General features: G+C 41.1%; 1 protein-coding gene across 3 annotated transcripts in view; it reads left to right on the forward strand.

The window, feature by feature from the left end:
- The window catches only part of ECPAS (Ecm29 proteasome adaptor and scaffold), a 106,198-nt gene that overhangs the window by 69,764 nt on the left and 14,912 nt on the right, over positions 1-21,522 (forward strand). For all 3 annotated transcript variants that reach the window (XM_070459297.1, XM_070459295.1, XM_070459296.1), the window contains 15 exons: positions 1,147-1,248; positions 4,248-4,371; positions 6,126-6,271; positions 6,700-6,754; positions 7,696-7,810; positions 8,357-8,425; positions 9,138-9,255; positions 9,498-9,665; positions 13,478-13,557; positions 14,244-14,349; positions 15,137-15,184; positions 16,288-16,409; positions 17,985-18,135; positions 19,862-19,927; positions 21,259-21,348. In XM_070459297.1, the coding sequence (XP_070315398.1) occupies positions 1,147-1,248; positions 4,248-4,371; positions 6,126-6,271; positions 6,700-6,754; positions 7,696-7,810; positions 8,357-8,425; positions 9,138-9,255; positions 9,498-9,665; positions 13,478-13,557; positions 14,244-14,349; positions 15,137-15,184; positions 16,288-16,409; positions 17,985-18,135; positions 19,862-19,927; positions 21,259-21,348 (1,560 nt within the window). The remainder of the gene's footprint in view (positions 1-1,146; positions 1,249-4,247; positions 4,372-6,125; positions 6,272-6,699; positions 6,755-7,695; positions 7,811-8,356; positions 8,426-9,137; positions 9,256-9,497; positions 9,666-13,477; positions 13,558-14,243; positions 14,350-15,136; positions 15,185-16,287; positions 16,410-17,984; positions 18,136-19,861; positions 19,928-21,258; positions 21,349-21,522) is intronic.

Below are 21,522 nucleotides of genomic sequence, written 5' to 3' on the forward strand. Positions count from 1 at the left end.
CTTGTTAAGATTTGGGTAAAAATGAAATGCATCAAGTTTATTCTTCTGTCATGCAAGAGGTAGGTAATAAAGTGTTAAATATGTATATGATTTTTATAATTTCAGGCCAGATGTAAATCTTCACCTCCTATAACCAGGTGGGTTTTAAGAAGTTCGGGCATTAGTAAGCAGCATAAGTCACCTCTGGGGAAAGGACCTTTGAATGTGAACGTGAAAGTCGCTCAGTCGTGTCCGACTCTGCAACCCCCTGGACTGGAGCCCGCCAGGCTCCTCTGTCCATGGGATTCTCCAGGCAGGAGTCCTGGAGTGGGTGCCATTGCCTTCTCCAGGGGATCTTCCCAGCCAAGGGCTCGAACCCAGGTCTCCTACATTTCGGGCACTTTCTTCACTGTCTGAGCTACCAGGGAAGCTCAGAGGACCTTTATAGTATTTTAATTTTAGATAAAAACCTTCACAGACTTTAAAATTTTTCTTTGGGATAAGAGTACCTCAGTGTTGAAATGTAAGATGATTTAATGAACAGAAAAAATCAGTTTACTGCAAGTTTAATAAATATGTAATCTTACTCTCAATCTAGCTGTTTTTTAAAACTTACCGAGAAGATGGCAGTATAATTTTTATTAGCTGTTATTAGCTAGTTATTACCATCCAAGCATATGCTGAGCGCTTCACATGGTTTAGTTAACTGAATTCTCAGAAGGTCTGTTGAAGTAGGTATGCTTGTCATCTCTGTTTTCCCAGAGGAGGAAATAACAACAAAGTGAAGTAACTTGTCTGAAGTCACACAGCCACAAAAGCTACTAAAAATGGTCTAGCTGTGACTCGATCTTAGGTTCTTCTGGACCCAGAATCTCCATTTATAACTGTTATGGTTTGTAGGGTACTGAGCTAGTTAAAGACTTTGTGCTTCCTTCTTTTGTAATGGTGGACCCTTAATAAACTTAGTTTCATGTCTTTCAACCTCCAGTGTCTTATAGACGTAACTCTGTACAACTGGATGCTTTAAACAAACAAACAAACTTGTACTGATGCAGTTAGTTAGACAGATTCCTCCTCCCTGCCTTCTCATTTTTCTCCCAGAAAACATTTCTCTGGGACCAAGCTGTTATATACTTCATTAAAAAAAAAAATTCTCTGTTCTTGCAGATGAAAGAAAGAGCTATCCAAACACTGGGGTATTTTCCAGTTGGGGATGGAGATTTTCCTCACCAGAAGCTCCTCTTGCAAGGTCTGATGGATTCTGTGGAGGTATTTATATTGCTATCTGATTGTTGGTCATTTGGACAAAAGACTTTTTTTGTTGTTGGAATTTTGCGTGTCGTGAGGTTTTAAAATGAAACTTTCATTCGTTCATTCACCAAGTGCTTACTGAGTACAAGCTGTGGGCTGTGCTAATGATAGGATTGATTGAGGCGCCTGTGTGGAGAAGTCCTCTCTCATGATTGTCAGTGAAGTATGGTGCGGGGTGAGTAGGAGGGAAATATACCCTGTCCGCTGGCTGCGGGGGGCACATGCTGGTGTTCTGGCTGCTCTTGAGCCTGATGTCCTCTCGATAAACGTCCAGTGTGGTGGAGAAGACCTCCAAGTCGACAGCTGCCCGCCAGCATGATCAGTGACTCAACACAGCCTGATCTGGCCCCAGTTGGGCTTCGGTTGTTTTCACTTACGTTTTTCTTCACCAGCCTCTTTGTCCATCTCTGTTCTGGGCTTTTGAAAGACCCTTATTTACTTCCTTCTTTCTCAGGTGGTTGCATCTACCTTAGGGTAGACTCGTTTGTTCTTTGTGCTTTCGTCCTCTCCGTATTTTTCCTGACAGCATTTATCACAGCTTCTCATTGCCCACTAGACTGAAGGCAGAGTTTGTTTTGTAACCCTGCAGCCCATAAAACTGGGGCCTGGCGGTGTGATTGTTAGAGTCTCAATGAAGTATTTTTGAGGTGAAATTTTTGGACAAGGAATTAAACTCATGTCAGATTTTCCCTGGATGTCACTGACGTTGTAACCTCTTGGGGGAAAGTTTGTGATGTCTGGTTTCTCATCCTTTTTCTTTTTTTAAATCTGTGATAGACATGGGTTTCTTCCAGTTTTATATAAATAAATGAAGGTTTGCCTCGATTCTTAACTTGCTACTGAAGACATTATAAGAGTTTAGAAATTTAGAAATATGAAGAGCTCGAAACATGCTACAGAGATTAAAAGATATTAAAAAAAAGAGCAAGAATCAGAAGCAAAATTTCTTCACAGTCAGCTAGGACAGAGTTCTAAAGGTTTTTGTTGTTGTTTTTGACTTTTTATTATGGAAAACTTCAGACATGCACAGAAGTAGAGAGAATAATAATGTAATGATCTCTATTCAGCCACTTTTATTTCTAGAATCATTAAAGTCTAGATATCATTTTCACAGATGGAGTTAGGGAGTTTTGTTTTGTTTGTAATGCCAACTACATTGTTATTAACATGTGACCGTGTAAAAACAGGCACGTAAAATGAATCCTTATTATGAGATCCTCTGTGTTGAGATAGCTTTTCTCAGTTTCGAGTTGCCAACAGCAGCTTTTGACCAGGAAAGCTGTAAGGACCAGAGCCCTTGAATCATTTTTCCTCAGAGAAGGAGGTGTGAAGTGTTAGCACTTGATGCCTCAGCAAGCCTAAAGCCCTTGGCTGATAGGACGTGTGTGTGTGTGTGTGTGTGTGTGTGTCTGTGTGTGATAGGGTGTGTCTGTGTGTCTGTGTCTGCATGTGTGTGCATGTGTGTGTGCGTGTGTGTCTGTGTGTGATAGGGTGTGTCTGTCTGTGTCTGTGTGTGTGTGTGTGTGTGTCTGTGTCTGTGTCTGTGTGTGATAGGGTGTGTGTGTGTGTTAGTCTCTCAGCCGTTTCCGACTCTTCGCGGCCCCGAGGACTGTAGCCCACGAGGCTCCTCTGTCCATGGCAGGCAAAAATACTGAAGTGGGATGCCATTCCCTTCTCAAGGGGATCTTCCTGACCCAGGGATCGAACCCGGGTCTCCTGCATTGCAGGGGGATTCTTTACCATCTGCGCCATCAGAGATTGAGCTTGGATTAGCTAAACTATCATCTGTCTCCCTTTGTAGAATTCTTCCAAAGGACGGTATTCTCATAGCCCTCATGCTCTCTGTTCTTCATTCTCTTCTTATTCTCCTATCCTTAAGTCTCTCCCAGTTCCTAGCAAACATGAGAGAGAAATGCCAAAGACTGGCCCAATTCCATATCAGTTGTGATTCACAATTGTGAGATGTGTCAATTTCCAAATCTGATTTTAAAAATTTGGATATATGTATAAAATATACATAGTTTTGATTTTTGAAATAATTTCAAATTTAAAGTGAAGCTACATGAATAATTTAAAGGACTCCTCTATATCCTTCATCCAAATTCACTAAATTATATTTTACCACATTTGCTTTTTGGTTCTTTGGGTTTTTTCCTAAACCATTTGCAGTGGTGATTTAGTCACTAAGTTGTGTCTGACTCTTGCGAGCCCATGGATTATATCTTGCTAGGTTACTCTGTCCGTGGGATTTTCCAGGCAAGAATACTGGAGTGGTTTGCCATTTCCTTCTCCAGGGGATCTTCTGGATCCAGGGGTCTAACCCAGGTCCCCTGCACTGCGGGCAGATTCTTTACTGACTGAGCTACCAGGGAAGCCCTACAACCGTTTGAGAGGAGCTTGCAGATGTCATGTAACTTAGGTATACAGAGAGGAGATGTCTGTCAGTGATAGAGGCCAATGTTATTGTGCAGTTATTACCAATCAGGTGTCTCCTAGTCACCGTTTGTACGTTAACCTTGTTTAATCCCTATGACCTGAACGAGGTGGGTGATGGTATTATTTATGCTCATGTTAAAAATGACGTCGAGGCTCAGAGTTTAATGATATTAAACTTAACCGGTGAGAGACAGAATTTCCATTGAGATGTGTGTGGCTTCACAGTCCGTGCCCTTCTCCCCAAGTGAATGATTCCAGTCTTCCAAAGATTAAAAATCACTGCTTAGTGGTTCTCTGCTTAGGTGAAAAGTGCAGCGCGGACTTGGGGAAAGATCTTGAAGTCATTCTTGGGCGCTCTGTCCCCTCACCCTGCCTACTTTCCAACCATCCTGTTAGAGCATTCCCGGCAAAAGAGTGGAAACAGCACGCCAAGAACCAAGACCAGTACGAGCCTTTGTATGGAAATGCATGCTTTTGGAAAATGTTCCCTCTGACCCTGGCTCTTGTCCCCTTCATTGCAGGCCAAGCAGATAGAACTTCAGTTCACCATCGGTGAGGCCATCACCAGTGCTGCGATAGGAACTAGTTCCGTGGCCGCCCGGGATGCCTGGCTCGTAACCGAGGAGGAGTATACGCCCCCCGCCGGTACCTTACAGTCAACTAATCGGTTTATTCCCACCGTGTACCCTCTTCTGTTCTTGCTACCACCTCTGAAGCCAAAGAAAAACTATGTACATTCCATTTTGAGTCTTTTTCCAACAATTATATATGTCTTCTGAGTTTGGCTCATCAGGAAAGATAGCTGGTTAAAGGAGACGGAGCTCAAAATGGGCAGGAACCGTTCCTTTAGTCCTCTGGCAAGGAGGCCGAGGAGTCAGCTGTCGATCCCCTTCAGACCTGTGTTCTGTCCCTGAGGATTCCTTGGGGTGTTTAGCCAGTGTCAGAGGTCAAAGTCTAGCAATCTCCCAAGTTTTGTGTGCCCCGATTCTTTTTTGTTCTTTGTAATTTTCCTTTTTTTTTAAATCATTTTTTAATTGGATGAAAACTGCTTTATGATGTTGTGTTGGTTTCTGCCATATAGCAACGGGAATCAGCCGTAATTAGACATGCATCCCGCCCTCTGGAGCCTTACTCCCCTCCCGCACCCCGCCCCCTGCGTCAGTAATTTTGTTTATTTCTTCTTGGCTGCGCCGGGTCTTCGTTGCTGCGTGTGGGCTCTTCTGCAGTCGCAGTGTGGGGCTTCTGGGCGCGGCGGCTTCTCTAGTTGTGGAGCACGGGCTCCAGGGTACTTGGGCTCAGGAGTCGGGGCGTGAGCTCTAGAGCACAGAAGGCGCCTGGGCTTTGTGTTCCTCAAGGAGGGGAGTCTTCTCAGACCAGGGGTCGAGCCTGTGTCTCCTTCATTGGCAGGCAGATTGTTTACCACCAGGGAAGCCCACCCCTGATTCTTTATCACACAGTGCCAGTCATGCTGCAGGGACGTCTGTAGTGACCTAAGTGTCTGGCTTGTAGTGACCGTGTGGGTGAAGGAACGTGCACTTTCTGACTACACGTTAGAGATACAGTGACCTCACCCCTCTCGTATGCTGTGAACAACCTCCAGGGCACAGGATGGCTCTCCGTAGCAGGGTGTCCTGCCGAGGCTAATCCTGCCGGCCTCAGTCGTGCTGAGGTTGGGGAACTCTGGAGGAGCAGAGGAAGGAGAACGGTGGTGTAGGAGCTGGAGGAGGAAAGGGAGGTTAATAATAGAGGCTGGTTTACATGTTAGTTTTTAGATGGGAGATGGGAAAGGTACAGCAGAGAAAGAAAAACCGCTGACACCAGAGAAGATGGGGATAATGAAAATTAAGACAAAATTAGCACCACATTGTAAATTAACTGTACCCCAATAAAAATTTAAAAACAAATGAAAATCATTTATTTTAAAAAGTTCATGTGCATTTAAGGTTCAAAGGGAATATGAAGGAGGGGAAATAATTTTTTCCCCCTACAGTCACGATTTAAATGAGTAAAATTACATTAATCATATGGATATTAAAAAAATTAAGACAGTGTCTTAGAGAAGTTTTAGGCTCAGAGCAAAATGAAGAGGAAGGTGCCGAGGTTTTCCACAACCACCACCACTGCACATGTCTAACTTTCCCCATGTTGGTGATAATTTTTCATTCTAGGAAACTAAAGGTGTCTGAGTACCTTTGAAAGGTTACTTAGTTTATGCTAGGCTCTGAAGTGAATGATTATCAGTTCCTTCAGCAATTTATTTAAATACTTTATTCATTTAGATATTAATATGTAGTAGAATTGTTCTGTTGAGTAAATGTTGATTAAAATTTAATTTTTTTTTCAGGAAGTTCTATTCAGTTATTTTAATTTGCTTCTTGTCATTCTTTGCTTTTCCCTAGGAGCCAAAGTTAATGATGTGGTCCCCTGGGTGCTGGATGTGATTTTAAATAAACACATCGTCAGTCCCAACCCACATGTGAGGCAAGCAGCGTGCATCTGGCTCCTTTCTCTTGTGAGGAAGCTGAGTACCCATAATGAAGTGAAGGTAGGCCATCTATACATGTGATCCATCTCTATTGCAGTCTGTTTATGAGATATTTATGATAGGCAGTCGGAAGGAAAATGTGTGGGGGTAAGGGCCATTAACCAGCAACACATACTTCAAAATAAGCTACGCATGACAGAATGAAGGCTGATACCTGATACATATGAACTGGAGGATGACTCTTAACCTGAAGGTATAAAGTCAGAGGAAGTGGTGAGGATGGGGAGGTTTGGACTGTGTGAATGGACTGCCCGTTAGCGGTACAGCCTTCAGGTAACTTGGCCACCTTCAGAGATGAGAATACAGCAGGGTTTGTGACTGCCTCAGATTGTGAGACTTCCCAGGTGGTGTGTACCCCGAGAGCAAGATTCTCAGTCTCCCAAGGTGGTAGAGTTTCATTGTTATGAATGTCCTTTTTCTTATTTCAGTCTCATCTTAAAGAAATCCAGAGTGCATTTGTTTCTGTTCTGTCAGAAAATGATGGTAAGTTATTGGTAAATATTTGATTTCCAAACTTCTTTAAACTTGTGTCTTAAATTTTGAAAAATCTGGTTTATGACCATAAGAGAAGGCTACAGGCAACTTGATTCTTATGTACTTATTCATTGTGTGTGTTAATTGCTCCGTTGTGTCCAGTCTTTGCAAGTCCATGTATTGTAGCCTGCCAAACTCCCCTGCTTATGGTATTCTCCAGGCAAGAATACTGGAGTGGGTTGCTATGCCCTCCTCCAGCGTATTTTCCTGACCCAGGGATCAAACCCACATCGCTTGCATCTCTTATGTCTCCTGCATTGGCAGGCGGGTTCTTTACTATAGCGCCACCTGAGAAGCCCGTTAATTTTATTCATTAATGAATCATTTATTCATTAGATCAGTTTTGCATTTGAAAGTGGAGCCGAGACTATCTTTAACATTTGTAGCTTCTACTAAATAATAGCTTTCTTCTACTTAGGATTCGTTTTTCCCCTTTGTGATTTAAGCTTAGGAGAGGGTGCAAGTCTATGTGTTAGATATTTAAATAGTAGCTTTGTTTTATAAATTGTTTTAAACATGTGATATAATATTGACTTTCCATTTAAAAATTACCCGTGGGTCCTCCTGAAATTGATTAGCTCTCACGTGTGCGCCGTGCCTCCACTGACCGCCTGTCACTGTGCACTGCACACTAAGGCCCCTCAGTGTTGGCTTGATGTGCGAGGTGGATATTGTGTGAATGCAGTTCTCATTTACAGGGACTTGGCTGGTGTTCTGTCCACTCAGATGATTTAATACATTTTTTTTAAACAAAATAAGTTGATGGTGTTTTCATATCTTTGCTTTGATATCATTTTTGGTTAATGTTACAAGTTTAAAGTTTTTTTCACTTGATGGCTAGAGAACAAATTTTTCTTAAAAGAATATTGTTTTGTCTGACTTTTGTGTAGAACTGAGCCAGGATGTTGCCTCGAAAGGCCTTGGGTTGGTGTATGAATTGGGCAATGAACAAGATCAACAGGAATTGGTTTCTACTCTTGTAGAAACACTGATGACTGGCAAAAGGTACAGTGAACTTGAAAACTTCAGATTGAACACGAAGGGCAAGTTTTGCAGATACCAGGAATATGCAGTGAAAGAGGGAAAGTTCAGCTTTTGATTTTCCTGTTTATTAAGCCTTTTCTAAATTGCAAGTCATCAACTGCTATGCTGTGGACAGCAGTTTAATTATCCAGTGTATACTGTTTAGAAAGTAAACAATGCCAATAAGTCAGGCTTTGAGAACTGAATGAATGATCTGGGGACAGGTAAAGCATTGGATTACAGAAGTACCATGATTAGGATTGGCTAAATGGAAATGAAGACAGGAGAGAGGACTTGCCTGTCCCGCACAGTCTGATCTGAGAAGAGAATCCTTTTGTTCTTCCTAGACTTCATTTTACAAAATTCTCAGGCTAATGGGAGGGGCGAGTTGGCTTTACATCTTGCTCCCTGTAGATACTTAATAGGGAATTTGATTTTATCAGTTTACAGCTGAAATGTATACATTAGTTGAATGGCAGTATGAAAATTCTGAGGCTCATGTAAATTCTTGCTGTTGTTTTTGTTTAGAGCTAAACATGAAGTTTCCGGAGAGACGGTGGTGTTTCAGGGAGGAAGCCTTGGCAAAACCCCCGATGGGTAAGTGCACCAAATCCAGCCATCATTGGAGATGCCTTCCGTCCGGTGGGGAGAACACTCTCCAGTTGATTTACAGCCTCATGGGAAGTGTTGTATGTTAGTGGACGAAGAACCTTCAAAGAAAAAGCATAGGTTTTTAGATTCAGTTTCCTGGAAACCAGACTGAGATGGAACTCTATGTACTGGAATTTGATTGAAGGGGACCCCAGGGTCCTCACCCGGGGAGTGAGGGGGCAGGACACGGCCAGGAGCCAAGAAAGAGCTGAACTGCTGGCCACATTTACGAGGTCCTGACCCATCAAGGAGCCCGGGACTGGACTGGGAGGGTGATTCAAAAAAGTTCTCATCACTCTAGCTTAGCAAAGACGTAGGGAAGACAGAAGTTGTCTTCAGATGGCTCTGTCAGGGTCCACAGACTTTGGTGCACAGTGTACTGAAGAATTATCGCTGCCTTGGAGGTGACGAGGGCTCCACTCTCGGGCATCGTTAAGTGCGTAGGTCATTCACCAGCTATTGCTGAGAACTGAATTAGGCGACTTCTTACATGCTCCTCACTCTGGTTCTCTGCCTCTATGGTAATGAGATAACTCAGTATTGGAAATTTAGTGAAAACGTAATTTTAAAATGTCCTAATGATATTCGTAGTGTACTTTTTATTAGTCTGGAAGTAGAGAAATGCATTACTGCATACTTTTTGGTTCTTGTTTTCAAGCCAGGGCCTCTCTACTTACAAGGAGCTCTGTTCTCTGGCAAGTGATCTTAGTCAGCCGGATCTGGTGTATAAATTTATGAATCTAGCTAACCATCATGCAATGTGGAACTCTAGGAAGGTAAGTGGCTGTTGCCAGTTTTATTTTTTTTTCTTCCCTTCAAATCAAACCTGCCTCATTGGCAGACGGTGACAATTGGTAACGCAGTCTGATAGAGCTGGTATAGTATTGATACTGAACATGCCGTAAATGAGGCTGTCTTCAGGGACAAGGTTAGGAGGGAAAATTTTGTGGTATTTAATGTGTTAATGTTTTATTGCAGTAGGTGTGTCTGAGCCGCTTCATCTTGTTACTGTTTTTAGGGCGCTGCATTTGGTTTTAATGTGATTGCTACCAGAGCTGGAGAACAGTTGGCTCCTTTCCTGCCTCAGCTGGTTCCACGTCTTTATCGTTACCAGTTTGATCCCAACCTTGGCATTCGACAGGCCATGACAAGTATTTGGAATGCACTGGTCACTGACAAGTCAATGGCAAGTATCCGTGAACCCTTGTCCCAGATCACAGGCGGGATGTAAACCCAGGCTTACCTTCCTTTCTCTGTATACCTGTTTGTTTAAACAAATAAACTTTCTTTTATCTTCTTGCTTTCTTCCTCCTTTCAAGGTACCATAGTTGCTCATGGCATCATTTACTGAAACCTCAAAAATGGAAGTAATGAAATGTCTAGTGGGTAGATGGTTAAGGAAATGTCAGTATTATCCACACCAGTGGAAAACTGTGTCAATAGCACTGATGCAGTGGAGAACTGGAGGTAGATGAGGAAGCAGGCAGTTACCATGTTTGGCTGCTTCTCATATTCTCTCGCATTGTTAGATTAGGATTTCTCAGGACTTGCCTCTGAGTACCTTTTTCTCTCTCTACTTTCTCCTTTGAGATGAGCTCTCAGTCCCAGGGCTTGTAAATGTCACCTTGATTGTGATGGTTCCCAGTCTTATTCTTCTGACCCAGGCACGACTTGTGTTCCTGACTTGTATTGATATATCTCACTGCCTGCTTGACATTGTCACTTGGATGTCATTTCAAGATAGTGTTAGACATAACACGTTCAGAACAGTACTTAAGAAAAACAGCCTTCCCCTGGGACTTCCCTGGAGGTCCAGTGGTTAAGACACTGTGCTTCCACTGTAGGAGATGTAGGTTTGATCCCTGTTCTGGGAACCAAGATCCCACATGTCATGTGGCCAAAAACAAAAACCATCACAGCCTTCCCGCTCTCTTCTTGTATGTCCATCCATTTACCCAAGCTGCAAAACTGGGCATCATCTTGACTATTGTCTGTCTCATCCCACCCTCAGTTGAATCTAGTAGCAAATTCTGTTGATTCTTCTTCCAAGGTACTTCTTTCTTTCCTTTTCTTTTTGACTGCACGGTGTGGTTTTCAGGCTCTTAGCTCCCTGACCAGAAATCGAACTTGAGCCCGTGGCAGTGAAAGCACTGAGTCTTAACCACTGGACTGCCATGGATAGAATTCCCTGCAAAATGTTTCTTGAATCTACTCTCTTTTTTTTCCTAATTCTTCCATGATGAATACATTGTCATCTTTCTTTTCTATTTGCCCTCCTTCATTTACTTACCAGCAGTAAAAGTGATTTTTAAAAATGCAAATTGGATTGTGTTTTGGGTTGAAATCCTTTGGTGGCTTCCTAGATCACTTTATTTTTTATTGATTTATCTTTTCAAGTGGATAATATTTTATTTTAGCTGCTGTTTTCCCAAGGAGTAGGTCAGGGAGCATTTCCATGGTGAAAAACATGAAAATATCATGGATTAAATGATATAGTTTCCTTCTGTTATTATTAATGTATTATGATTTATTGTTATTCCATTATGATCAAACACATTTTGTATGATTTCAGTCCTTTTAAATGTTTTGAAACATTTTATGACCTTGCATATAGTGACCCTGGAGAATGTTCCATGTGTCCTTTAGAAGAATTTGCATTCTGCTATTATTGAAAAATATGTTTTATAAATGTCTTTTGGATCTAGGTAGTTTATCATGGTGTTGATCTCCTGTCTAGTTGTTCTACTTTTTTTTTTTCTGTTTTGTATTTCTTTAAAAATTTTTAAAAATTTATTTTCAGTTGGAGGGTAACAAGATTGTATTAGTTTCTCCTGTCAGCAGCATAAATCAGCCATAGGTACACATATGTGCCCTCCCTCTTGGAGCTTCCTCCTCCCTCCCTTCCCATCCCACCTCCCTAGGTTGTCACGGAGCACCGACTTGAGCTCCCTGTGTCACACAGCAAATCCTAGTTCAGATAAATAAACCCCATGACCCTTACGGTGTCTTTCCATCCCTAGGCATGATGCGGCCCGTTCCTCTCTCTCCAGTCTGATGCCGGAAGGCATTGGAGGGTTTCACTTTGAGGGTTCGATGAGTTCTGTTTGCTGTAGGAGAGTACTTGGTACAAATGAGTTAGCCGAGATCTCGTTGGCTGAGTTCAGGGCCCAGGCCTAGGCTCTTGAGATGTGAGTGTCATCTCTCTGCATGGAAGGTAAAGCCACAGGTGTGGATGAGACCACTGTGGAGACTGTCTGGAGACATGGGCTTAGAAAGACATCAGTTTCTTTAATTTTAGATGAGTTATTCCCTTCCTCTCTTGGTTTTCTTGCATATCAGTGAGGATAGCAAAACCTCTCTTACCTAGGAGAGTAAAAGTGGAAAAGCCATAAGTTTTGAAGTTCTGTTATTGTTGTTTAGTTGCTAAGTCCTGCCCGACTGTTTGCGACCCCACGGACTGCAGCATGCCAGGCTCCTCACTCCTCTACTATCTTCCAGAGTTTGCTCAAATTTGTGTCCATTGAGTCGGTGATGCTGTCTAACCATCTCATCCTCTGCTGTCCTCCTTCTCTTTCTGCTTTCCCAGCATCAGGGTCTTTTTCAATGAATCAGCTCTTCACATCAGGTGGCCAAAGTACTGGAGCTTCAGCTTCAGCTTCACCAGTCGTTCCAATGAATATTCAGGGTTGATATCCTTTAGGATTGACTGGTTTGGTTTCCTTGCTGTCCCAGGGACTCTCAAGAGTCTTCTCCAGCAGCACAATTTGAAAGCATCAATTCTTGGGTGGTTTGCCTTCTATATGGTCCAACTCTCACTTCTCTACATGACTACTGGAAAAACCATAGCTTTGACTATACTGACTGATGTTTGCAAAGTGATATCTCTGCTTTTTAGTATGCTGTCTAGATTTGTCATAGCTTTCCTTCCAAGGAGCAAGTGTCTTAATTTCATGGCTCATTCACCCTCCACAGTGACTTTGGAGTTTAGGAAAATAAAATCTGTCATTGCTTCTGCTTTTTCCCTCTTCTTTTTTGCCGTGAAGTGAGAGGACTGGTTGCCATGATCTTAGTTTTCTGAATGTTGAGTTTCAAGCCAGAGTTTTCACTCTCCTCCTTCACTTTCATCAAGAGGCTCTTTAGTTCCTCTTCACTTACTGCCATTAGGGTGGTGTCATCTGCATATCTGAGGTTATTGATATTTCTCCCAGCAGTCTTGATTCCAGCTTGTGATTCATCCAGCCCAGCGTTTTGCATGATGTCCTCTGCATGTAAGTTAAACAGGCAGGGTGACGATATACAGCCTTGTATGCCATTCCCAGTTTTGAATCAGTCAGAGTGAATCTGCTATCAGGGTGTTGTTATCATCAAATGGAGAAGTGTATAGCAAAACTGAAAGGTTAAATTCATCTTCATTCTGAACAGTCAGATCCTTCTTCATGTGCCAGACACTGTGCAGGGTAGCAGGGAGGCAAAGACAAGTGAGATGCTGCCCCTGCCCTTGAGGTCTCAGTGTGGAGGGCAGGACTGTCACTGTGCCGTCCGGTATGAGGCACTGAAGCAGGCGCCGTGGGCACCAGGGCAGGATAGAGGGTTCTTGTCTGTGAAGGTGATGCCTGATCTGAATCTCGGACAAATAGAAGTTAGCCAGGAAAGTACGTGATAGAAGACCTCGAGGTAACGTGTGCCAGGAAGCGGAGGTGAGTGGAGGCGAGACAGGACGTGAGGCCGTGGGAGCCACAGAGTTGGAGGAGGTCTTCATATGCATACTGGGGCGATTGGACTTTGTTATCACACACTGAGGAAAATAAGAGGTCATGCTTGCATTTTAAGGTGATCGGTTGGGCAGCTTTTAGCAACCAAAGTGGGGAGAGAGTTGTGGGCTGAAAGGCCTAGAGAGATACTTAGGCTGTTACATATAGAAACACAGTGCGGTAGAGATGCATCATTTGATTATTGATGGATTTTGCATTTTTAATTTTATCCTTTTACTCTCATTAGGTGGATAAGTATTTGAAGGAAATTCTTCAAGATTTGGTTAAGAATCTAACCAGCAATATGTGGCGAGTTCGAGAATCCAGGTATCATTTTTGGAAATATAACTAGTCAAAACTGCATTTTTTTTCCCCTTGAAATTTCCAAATTTTATACCTTGTGCAAAAAGAATGAGTTAAAACCACTAAAAAGCATATTTCTGGTTGGGTTAGACCATCAATAGCATTTAAGCTATAGCCAGTGTTTTTCCTAAGTTGTCTTAGTTTTTCTAAGTATGATTTATTGGGTTGGCCAAAGTTTGTTCAGATTTTCCCATGCCACCGCACTAAAAAACCTGAACAAACTTTTTGGCCAGCCTGATTAAAATAGCAGCTCACTTGTTAACTTAGACATCAGGATGCATTTATATAGTCTCATAACTTTGTAGGGTAGCATTTATTTATATATAAATAATTTAGGTCTACTCAGCGTCTGCTATGTGCTTCGTAGTGTGCTAGGCCCTGGAAGTAGATCGCTAAGTAAAAAATGATGATGTGTCATCTGAAAGAGATTATATTATAGTTGTGGGACACAGACATTTGATGGCTGTAAATGCCGTATGCCTGCGGTGTATCTCAGGCATCAAGGAGAGAGTACTCATACCTATCTTGGAGTAAAGGGGTTAAGACTACAGGCACAGGCAGGAACCGTATTCTTATCTGGTATGAATATTTTATAGTAAAAGACTGAGCTTTTTTGATCATATATCCGAAACCAAATTGTTTATTTTCAGCTGCTTAGCTCTGAATGATTTATTAAGAGGAAGACCCCTAGATGACATCATTGATAAACTTCCAGAAATTTGGGAAACCCTCTTTAGAGTACAAGATGATATAAAGGTACTGTATAAATAAACCTGCATTTATTTGTAGGCTAGCATAAATTGGAGTTGTTAAGATATGTATGTTACATATTTCAAAATTCAGTATCCAGACAACTTTTTAGAAGACCAGAATTTTCCACATTTTCCTCCAGAGTTTCAGTCTTGATCTGTCTGTGAAGTGGTAAGGTTAAGTATCTTTAGGTCTAAATTTAATTACCCCCCCCCCCTTTTTTTAAAATAAAGAGTAGCTAATGCTTGATTTTCTTTCAGTAGAGATCTTGTGATGCTATTGATGAAGGACAAATAATAGTTTAGAAATAATCCAGTATAACTCTACTTTGATCAGTTTCATAAGTTGGATCAGTCATTCCCAAATAATGTCCAGTTTTTCTCTGAATTTTGCCTTGGCAATCTCAATTTTAGATTTTTCAATCTTAGAATTAAAATTAGATGCTTTTTTTTTCTTTATTCATCAGAGATTTTTTAGGTCTTTGAGAATCTTCACATACATCTTCACACAGTTGCTTTTATAATCAATTTAGTTCCTAAGCTGTTATACTTAATATCCATATTTTTGTATGGTTAAGATAGGCTGTATCTAATTTAAAAAATAATAGTCCGTCATGGTAATATGCTCCTTGATGGGCACAGAGCCTAGTGAAAGACTGTTTTTACTTGTTAATGAAAGTGGGGTTTTTCATCAGTTTGTGTAGATTTGGAGGCATTTTAAATGCATGTTTGGGGGTAGATGAGATGGAAACTCTGACTTGTATGATATCAGACTTCTCTTTTTTTTTTTTTAGGAATCTGTACGAAAAGCAGCAGAACTAGCTCTGAAAACGCTGAGCAAGGTGAAAACTCTTAATCTTTTACTGGGGGTGAAGTGGGGCAGGATTCTATGTGACAATGAAAATAATAACAATTTTCTGTCATATAAAGTGACATTTAGTTGCATTGTAATTGACTTCATATTACAACCTACTGTTCTTAACAATGAATGGCGAAGTGAAAGAAAGTGAAAGTCACTCAGTCATGTCCTGACTCTTTGCGAACCCATGGACTGTAGTCCATGGAATTCTCCAGGCCAGAATACTGGAGTGGGGTAGCCTTTCCCTTCTCCAGGGGATCTTTCCAACCCAGGGATCGAACCCAGGTCTCCCGCATTGCAGGCGGATTCTTTACCATCTGAGACACAAGGGAAACCCAGTGAATGAGAAACTGGGTGCTATTATATTAGATAGAATATGAGTATTTTTAACAAAGTTTATCTCTGGGCTCTTTAAATGGTCGGCTCTTCTGGGCCTTTATGTAAGATAAGATTTTCTCTTGACTCTGAAGCACACATTACATTTTGATCAAGCAACATCTATTCTCTTCATTATTGCTCTGTTTATGTGTTAACTTGCCTTTCATAATTATGAGATTGGCAGCATTTTTGAAACTAGTTTCCCATTTGCATTTTGTTTTGTGGTGTATCAGGGCCTTCTAATGTGTTCTAGCTGTATACGCCTTGCTGTAAGTCACATTATTAGTACGTAGTAAAACTGGGTTTTAAACCCAGGTGTTTCTTTTTCCATATTTGTGTTCTTGACCTCTGTGCTACGCTGCCCTCCAAAGTTATTGGTGATCATCATGGTAACAATACCTTAAGCCTGTTTAGAGTGCTTTCTTAAATGGTTACTCATTTCATCTTCAGCTGTTGCCTGTTTGACGAATTAGAAGACCAAAGCTTAGAAAGTAGAATGTGTTACCAGATTTTCTGTTTCGGTATTGGCAGCCCGAGGACTCAACCCCAGATCACAAGGTCTTCCTTTTTCTCTCTGTGGAATGGTAGACAGTGTAGCATCGCTTACTCTTTTCTGTGGCTGTAGGAAGTAGGAAGCGTTTTGTCAGATGAACGCTTCATAGGATGAGGGGTCAGGTCCACTAATTTCTGTGCTCTTTTGTCTGTGAGGTCTGTGTGAAAATGTGTGACCCCGCCAAAGGAGCAGCTGGCCAGAGAACCATTGCTGTCCTCCTGCCCTGCCTTCTGGACAAAGGGATGATGAGTCCAGTGACAGAAGTTCGAGCCCTCAGGTTTGAATCAGCCCATGAGATGAATTGCTGGATTCATTTAGTTCTTAGCCATCCAGTAGAAATTGGATTTCTTCAAAGGTTAAGATTCTGGAACATGTGGAGAAGGGAGTTGAGGAGAATCCATTGGGGTGACCCAAGAGCCTGTGTGAAAAGTGGCGAGTCAGAACATAGCTGCAGAGACATTCTCTTGGGAACCTTGCTTCTGTCCAGCGTTCTGCCGCTCTGCCTCAGCCATGAGTGAAGTGTCTTCTTTTCTTGTCATTCCCTCTGCCCCCAGCAGGCACATCTTGTTATGCCTCTGTTAAGCAAGGTCTTAGGAAGCTTGCTTGTTGATTATACTACTTAGTAACATTTCACCAATTATTACATTTAAAATAAGCTGTTTACTACCTGTGAAATATCCAAGAAACCCATATTTAGATCTGTATGGCTCTTCTAAGTTAAAGTCAGTAGTGGGAGATTCTAGTTTCATTTTTTTTTTTTAAACTAGAATACTATCTAGAAACTTCATGAATTCCATTTTTATTTCACTTTTTATATTAGATCAAATTAGTAGTATCAACACCATTTTGTGGTAATCAAGTAGTTGATTTGGGAAAGTCCTTTTTAGAAGGATTCAGCTAACAAATGCAGAGGCGTGATAAAATTAGGATACCACCATTTTGCTGTCCTCAGTAAGATGACCCAGGTAATGATCGTAAGTGGCTCCAAGTCCACTGGTGAAAGGCTGATGGGGAGAGGTACAGTGGATGGTTGGTTTGTGCTGACCAACCTTGAACTCTCTGATCACTCTTAAGGGCACAGAAAAAGATAGTATCCTGATGTGATGGGATAGGACATGACAGACCGTCTATAAAAGATTCTTATTAAAAAAAGATTTGAACTAAACTTGATTTAGCCTGCAGATCTGTATAAGCTACAGAGGAACATGTTAAGTGATACCACTGGAATATGATAAGTGAGGACAAATAAATTATAAGAAGAAAAGAGGGAGGAGGGCACTGTGAAAAAAGATTTAAGAAATGCAGTAAATTGCAATGTGTGGATGGACTGCGGGTTGAATTCCATCAAACCAGCTCTTAGGCTGGTTTGTGAAACAATCAGGGATATTTGGATATTAGATGATATGAAAAGAATTCTTAATATTTTTTAAGTGCGAAATGGTATTTTGATGATGATGAGTCCTGCTCTCTTGGTGACACATACTGAAGTTAAGTCAGGGATCATGCTTCAAAATACTGTGATGGCAGGGGTAAAAAGATTATGTATGATCTGTATGTGTGGTGGATGTATAAGTGAGACAGAATTGGCCAAAGGTTGCTAATTGTTGAACTGGGTGGAGAACATAATAGAATTTCATTTATGATCCTCTCTGCTTTCATACATGTGTGAAATTTTCTTTAATCAAAAGTAGAAGCAAAACCCAGAAGAATAACACAGAGCTAAGACCAGGCTCTGAACCCAAGGGAGTGTGCTCCTTAATGCAGGAAACTGCAGAATATCCTCATGACTAGACTTGTAGGGCTGCTTCCTTTTGTTAAAAGGACTCAAGAGTTGTGTTTTGCGTGTCTATAGTATCAACACCCTGGTGAAGATCAGCAAAAGTGCAGGAGCCATGTTGAAGCCACATGCGCCAAAACTCATCCCAGCCCTGCTGGAGTCCCTGAGTGTATTGGAGCCCCAAGTTCTCAATTATTTGAGCCTCCGGGCTACAGACCAAGAAAAGGTGAGTTGACAGCAAAAGCGTATTGACAATTCTTTGCGAGCCTTGTTAAGGTACTGAATAGGTCCTCCAGGGTCCTTGGTCAAACTCCACGACTCAAATGATACTTTCAGCGCTCTCGAAACAGCTTGACTCCTATAACCACATGCGGTGTTTTTTTTTAGTAGTGGGGTGGGCAGGGAGAGGACTCATACACTGTGAAGTGAGTGAAAAATGATACTTCTAGCCAAAAAAACGTATCAGTGCATTTGTTTAACAGAGTTTTTGGTATATGTTTCTTTATTTTGTAGGGGTTAAGTCTACACCCTCAGAGTCTTTTTTCTATGAACCATTCTTGTCCTACGAGTCAAGAGGATTTCTAGCTAGACTTCGGCATGGTTCAAAAGTAGTTTGCTTTTTAAGTATACTGTAGTTCCCTAGTCTCTTAATCAGAGTTGTGGGCTCTATTTTTTCCTTTAAATTACAGATGAAATATATTTGTTGTGAAAAATTAAAACAACAGAGAAGTGTAGAAAGTATTCCCCTACGAGTCCCCTCTTCTCTGGCAGCGCAGTGTCATTCCTGAGGAGTACATGCTATCAGCAGTTTCCTGTGTCTTCTTTCAAGTTCTTTTGTAGTCATAGGCTACAAAATCAACAAACACATTAATTTTGAAATAGAATCAAACTACGGATGTTGTTCTGCAACTTGATTTGTGTTTTTAACAAAATACCACGTGTGCATGTCCATCTGGTTCGTTCTTTTTAGTGCATGTGTAGTATTCTGCAGTGAGGTTATTTTGAACTTTTGTGTGAGAGATTTTATATCAAAAGTTAATGAATGTTCTGTTTTCCTCCACATCTGTGCCAGCACTGAATATCAGTCTGATAAGAATCTCATTCTAATTTACAGTTTCCTGTTATTAGTGTTGTCCATTGTCTTTTCATATTGTGTTAGCCATCTGTATTTATTTTGTGAGTTGTACTGTTTCTTTTCTATGTTTATTCTTCACTTGTTTATATTTTTGCATCTGTCTTTATTAGAACTGTCACGCTACTGTCATGTGATTGTAGAAGCTTTCTCTCAGTTCAGTGTTTGCTTTTTAATTCACCTACACTGTTCTCTTCTCATTCCCTTTGCCTCTGATACTGCTCTTTCTTCTTCAGTCATTCTTCCCTCTTTCAGCAGTAATCTTTCCCTTTCCTGTGTTCCCACCTAATAGGTGTTGAGAATGAAGAAACGTAAATTATAGCTCAAACTTCGCAGCCGTAGGCAAGTCACTTCTCTATGCCTAATTTTTCTTGTTTATTATGTCTGGATAGTGTCAGCCTCTCCTGCTCTCTAGTTCTTGGACTAAAATACCATGTGAGGGTCCATTGCATAGTTAAAGGGAAACATGTATGAAAATTAAAAATCATGTCTTAGATGGAAAATTATTTAATCTGTGTATTTATTGGATGGAGAACCCGAGGCTCCGGAAGGCTGGATAACTTGCTCAGAGCCATACTGGGGTGTTTTCTAGCTGTCATTAATATTGAACTGTCATCTGCATTTCTAACCTGTGGTGAGATGCTGCCTCTACATATCTATGGTTGAATGCAGGACCGAGGAAATTATTTAGACTTGTGTTTTAATTTGCTGTATCTATATATTCTTTTTAAAAATATTTCTTAATTTGGCAGTCTCACCCAATGGGAGTCTGCGGAGGTTCTTCTTAATTGATCGAATGTCCTTGCATTTGTGTTCTCAGGCTGCGATGGATAGCGCCCGACTCAGTGCTGCCAAATCCTCTCCCATGATGGAAACAATCAACATGGTCAGTGCGTCCTGTAATGAGAACCTTATTTGTTGGCTTACTTCAGAGTGTAATGTTCAAAGTATTCAGGTTACAGTGCATTAAATGAATTAGAGATTTAAAGGACGACTCAAGCATCTGTTGTGACTCTCACTTTTTCTTAAGAGTTCTTTTTTCTTCTCCTGTATTGCTAAAGGAACACTTACTTTCCCCAATACTAGACTCCATCAGTCCAGATTTGTGTTATGCAGGGAAACAATATATTAAAAGATTTCCCTGTAAATCCGTATCTGTATATCTTCTGGCCTGCCTGTCTAAAGAAAGGCTCAGGTGTTTGTCTCCACCTGAGCACGGTCTTGGGGACCTAGGAAGGTGTAAGCTGGAGTAGTTCAGAGAGTAGACAGCAGAAAAGGTGGGGAGGGAGAACTGCGCACCGTCGATAGGTTGTTCGGTTAAAGGAAGGGGGTTTGCAGAAAAGAGCTGCTTGGCACAAGTTTCAAAGTTCCAGTGTTTGTGGAGTCGCAGATTAAGAGTCTCTAAGGTCACAAAAGCCGACTCTCCTGTGGCTGCCCTGGAGTGGTTAACGAGAACTCATGAGCTACTGGAAATTGTGCTAGGCAGATCACAAGATTAGACAAGAGAAGAAGAAATTTTTCTAGTGCTAACTGGGGAATTATTACCAAAATTTGGTCTAAAGATGTTATATTTTAGTTGGAAGATGGGGGAAGAAAGCTTAAAGAAATAGAAATAGTTAGCAAACTTCTTATAGATATATTCATCAGTAATAGAATATAGTGGTTACACTTTCAAAAAACAGTATCACAAATTCAGCCTAAGAAGTCAACTTTAATAAGATGGCTTGGTAGGGCAGGCCTCCTGAAGAAGGTCAGTTTTAATTTGGATTGATAAAAAGGAAGTAGACCCAGAGAGATCCTTTCTTCTTGGGTGCTCATTTTTTATTTTCTCATTTATAAATTAGTGCTTTTTATTATTTTTTGTTTCTAATGTTGAACTACTGATAAATGACTTTCTTGTGTGTAGTATAATGGTGGTTTTACAATTGAAATTAGAGCAAAAATCAAACCAGTAGTTTTTCAATTTCATGTCAAAACCAGTTGGGTGCGTAGTTGACATGGGCAGTTTTCTGGGGGGGAGGAGTGTGGCTGGTTCCCCAACCGGGGATCAAACCTGCTCCCTCTGCAGTGGATGCTCAAAGTCCTCACCACTGGACCACCAGGGAAGTCCCGGGCATTTTTTTTTTTTTTTCCCGTGGCAGTTTTTAATTGAAGATGTGGTACTGACTTACTTAATTATTTCCTTAAGTTAACTTTATATTTATTCTCTTCCCAAAGTGCCTGCAATATCTTGATGTGTCAGTGCTGGGTGAGCTAGTTCCTAGATTATGTGAACTGATCAGAAGTGGTGTAGGTCTTGGAACCAAGGTAAGCAAGTGTATTTTTTACCAGAGAAATTTGCATCTTCATTAGTTTGGGCCACAAACATAGAATAGACGTCATGTGTGAAATACATTTTTTTTCTTAAAACCTAATACTATTTTACATTAACTATTTTGTTTCTGTGACTGCATTAGTAACTTAAAACATGTAGCTCATTCA

This window comes from Odocoileus virginianus, chromosome 31 (genome assembly GCF_023699985.2).
Source record: "Odocoileus virginianus isolate 20LAN1187 ecotype Illinois chromosome 31, Ovbor_1.2, whole genome shotgun sequence".
Lineage (NCBI taxonomy): Eukaryota > Metazoa > Chordata > Mammalia > Artiodactyla > Cervidae > Odocoileus > Odocoileus virginianus.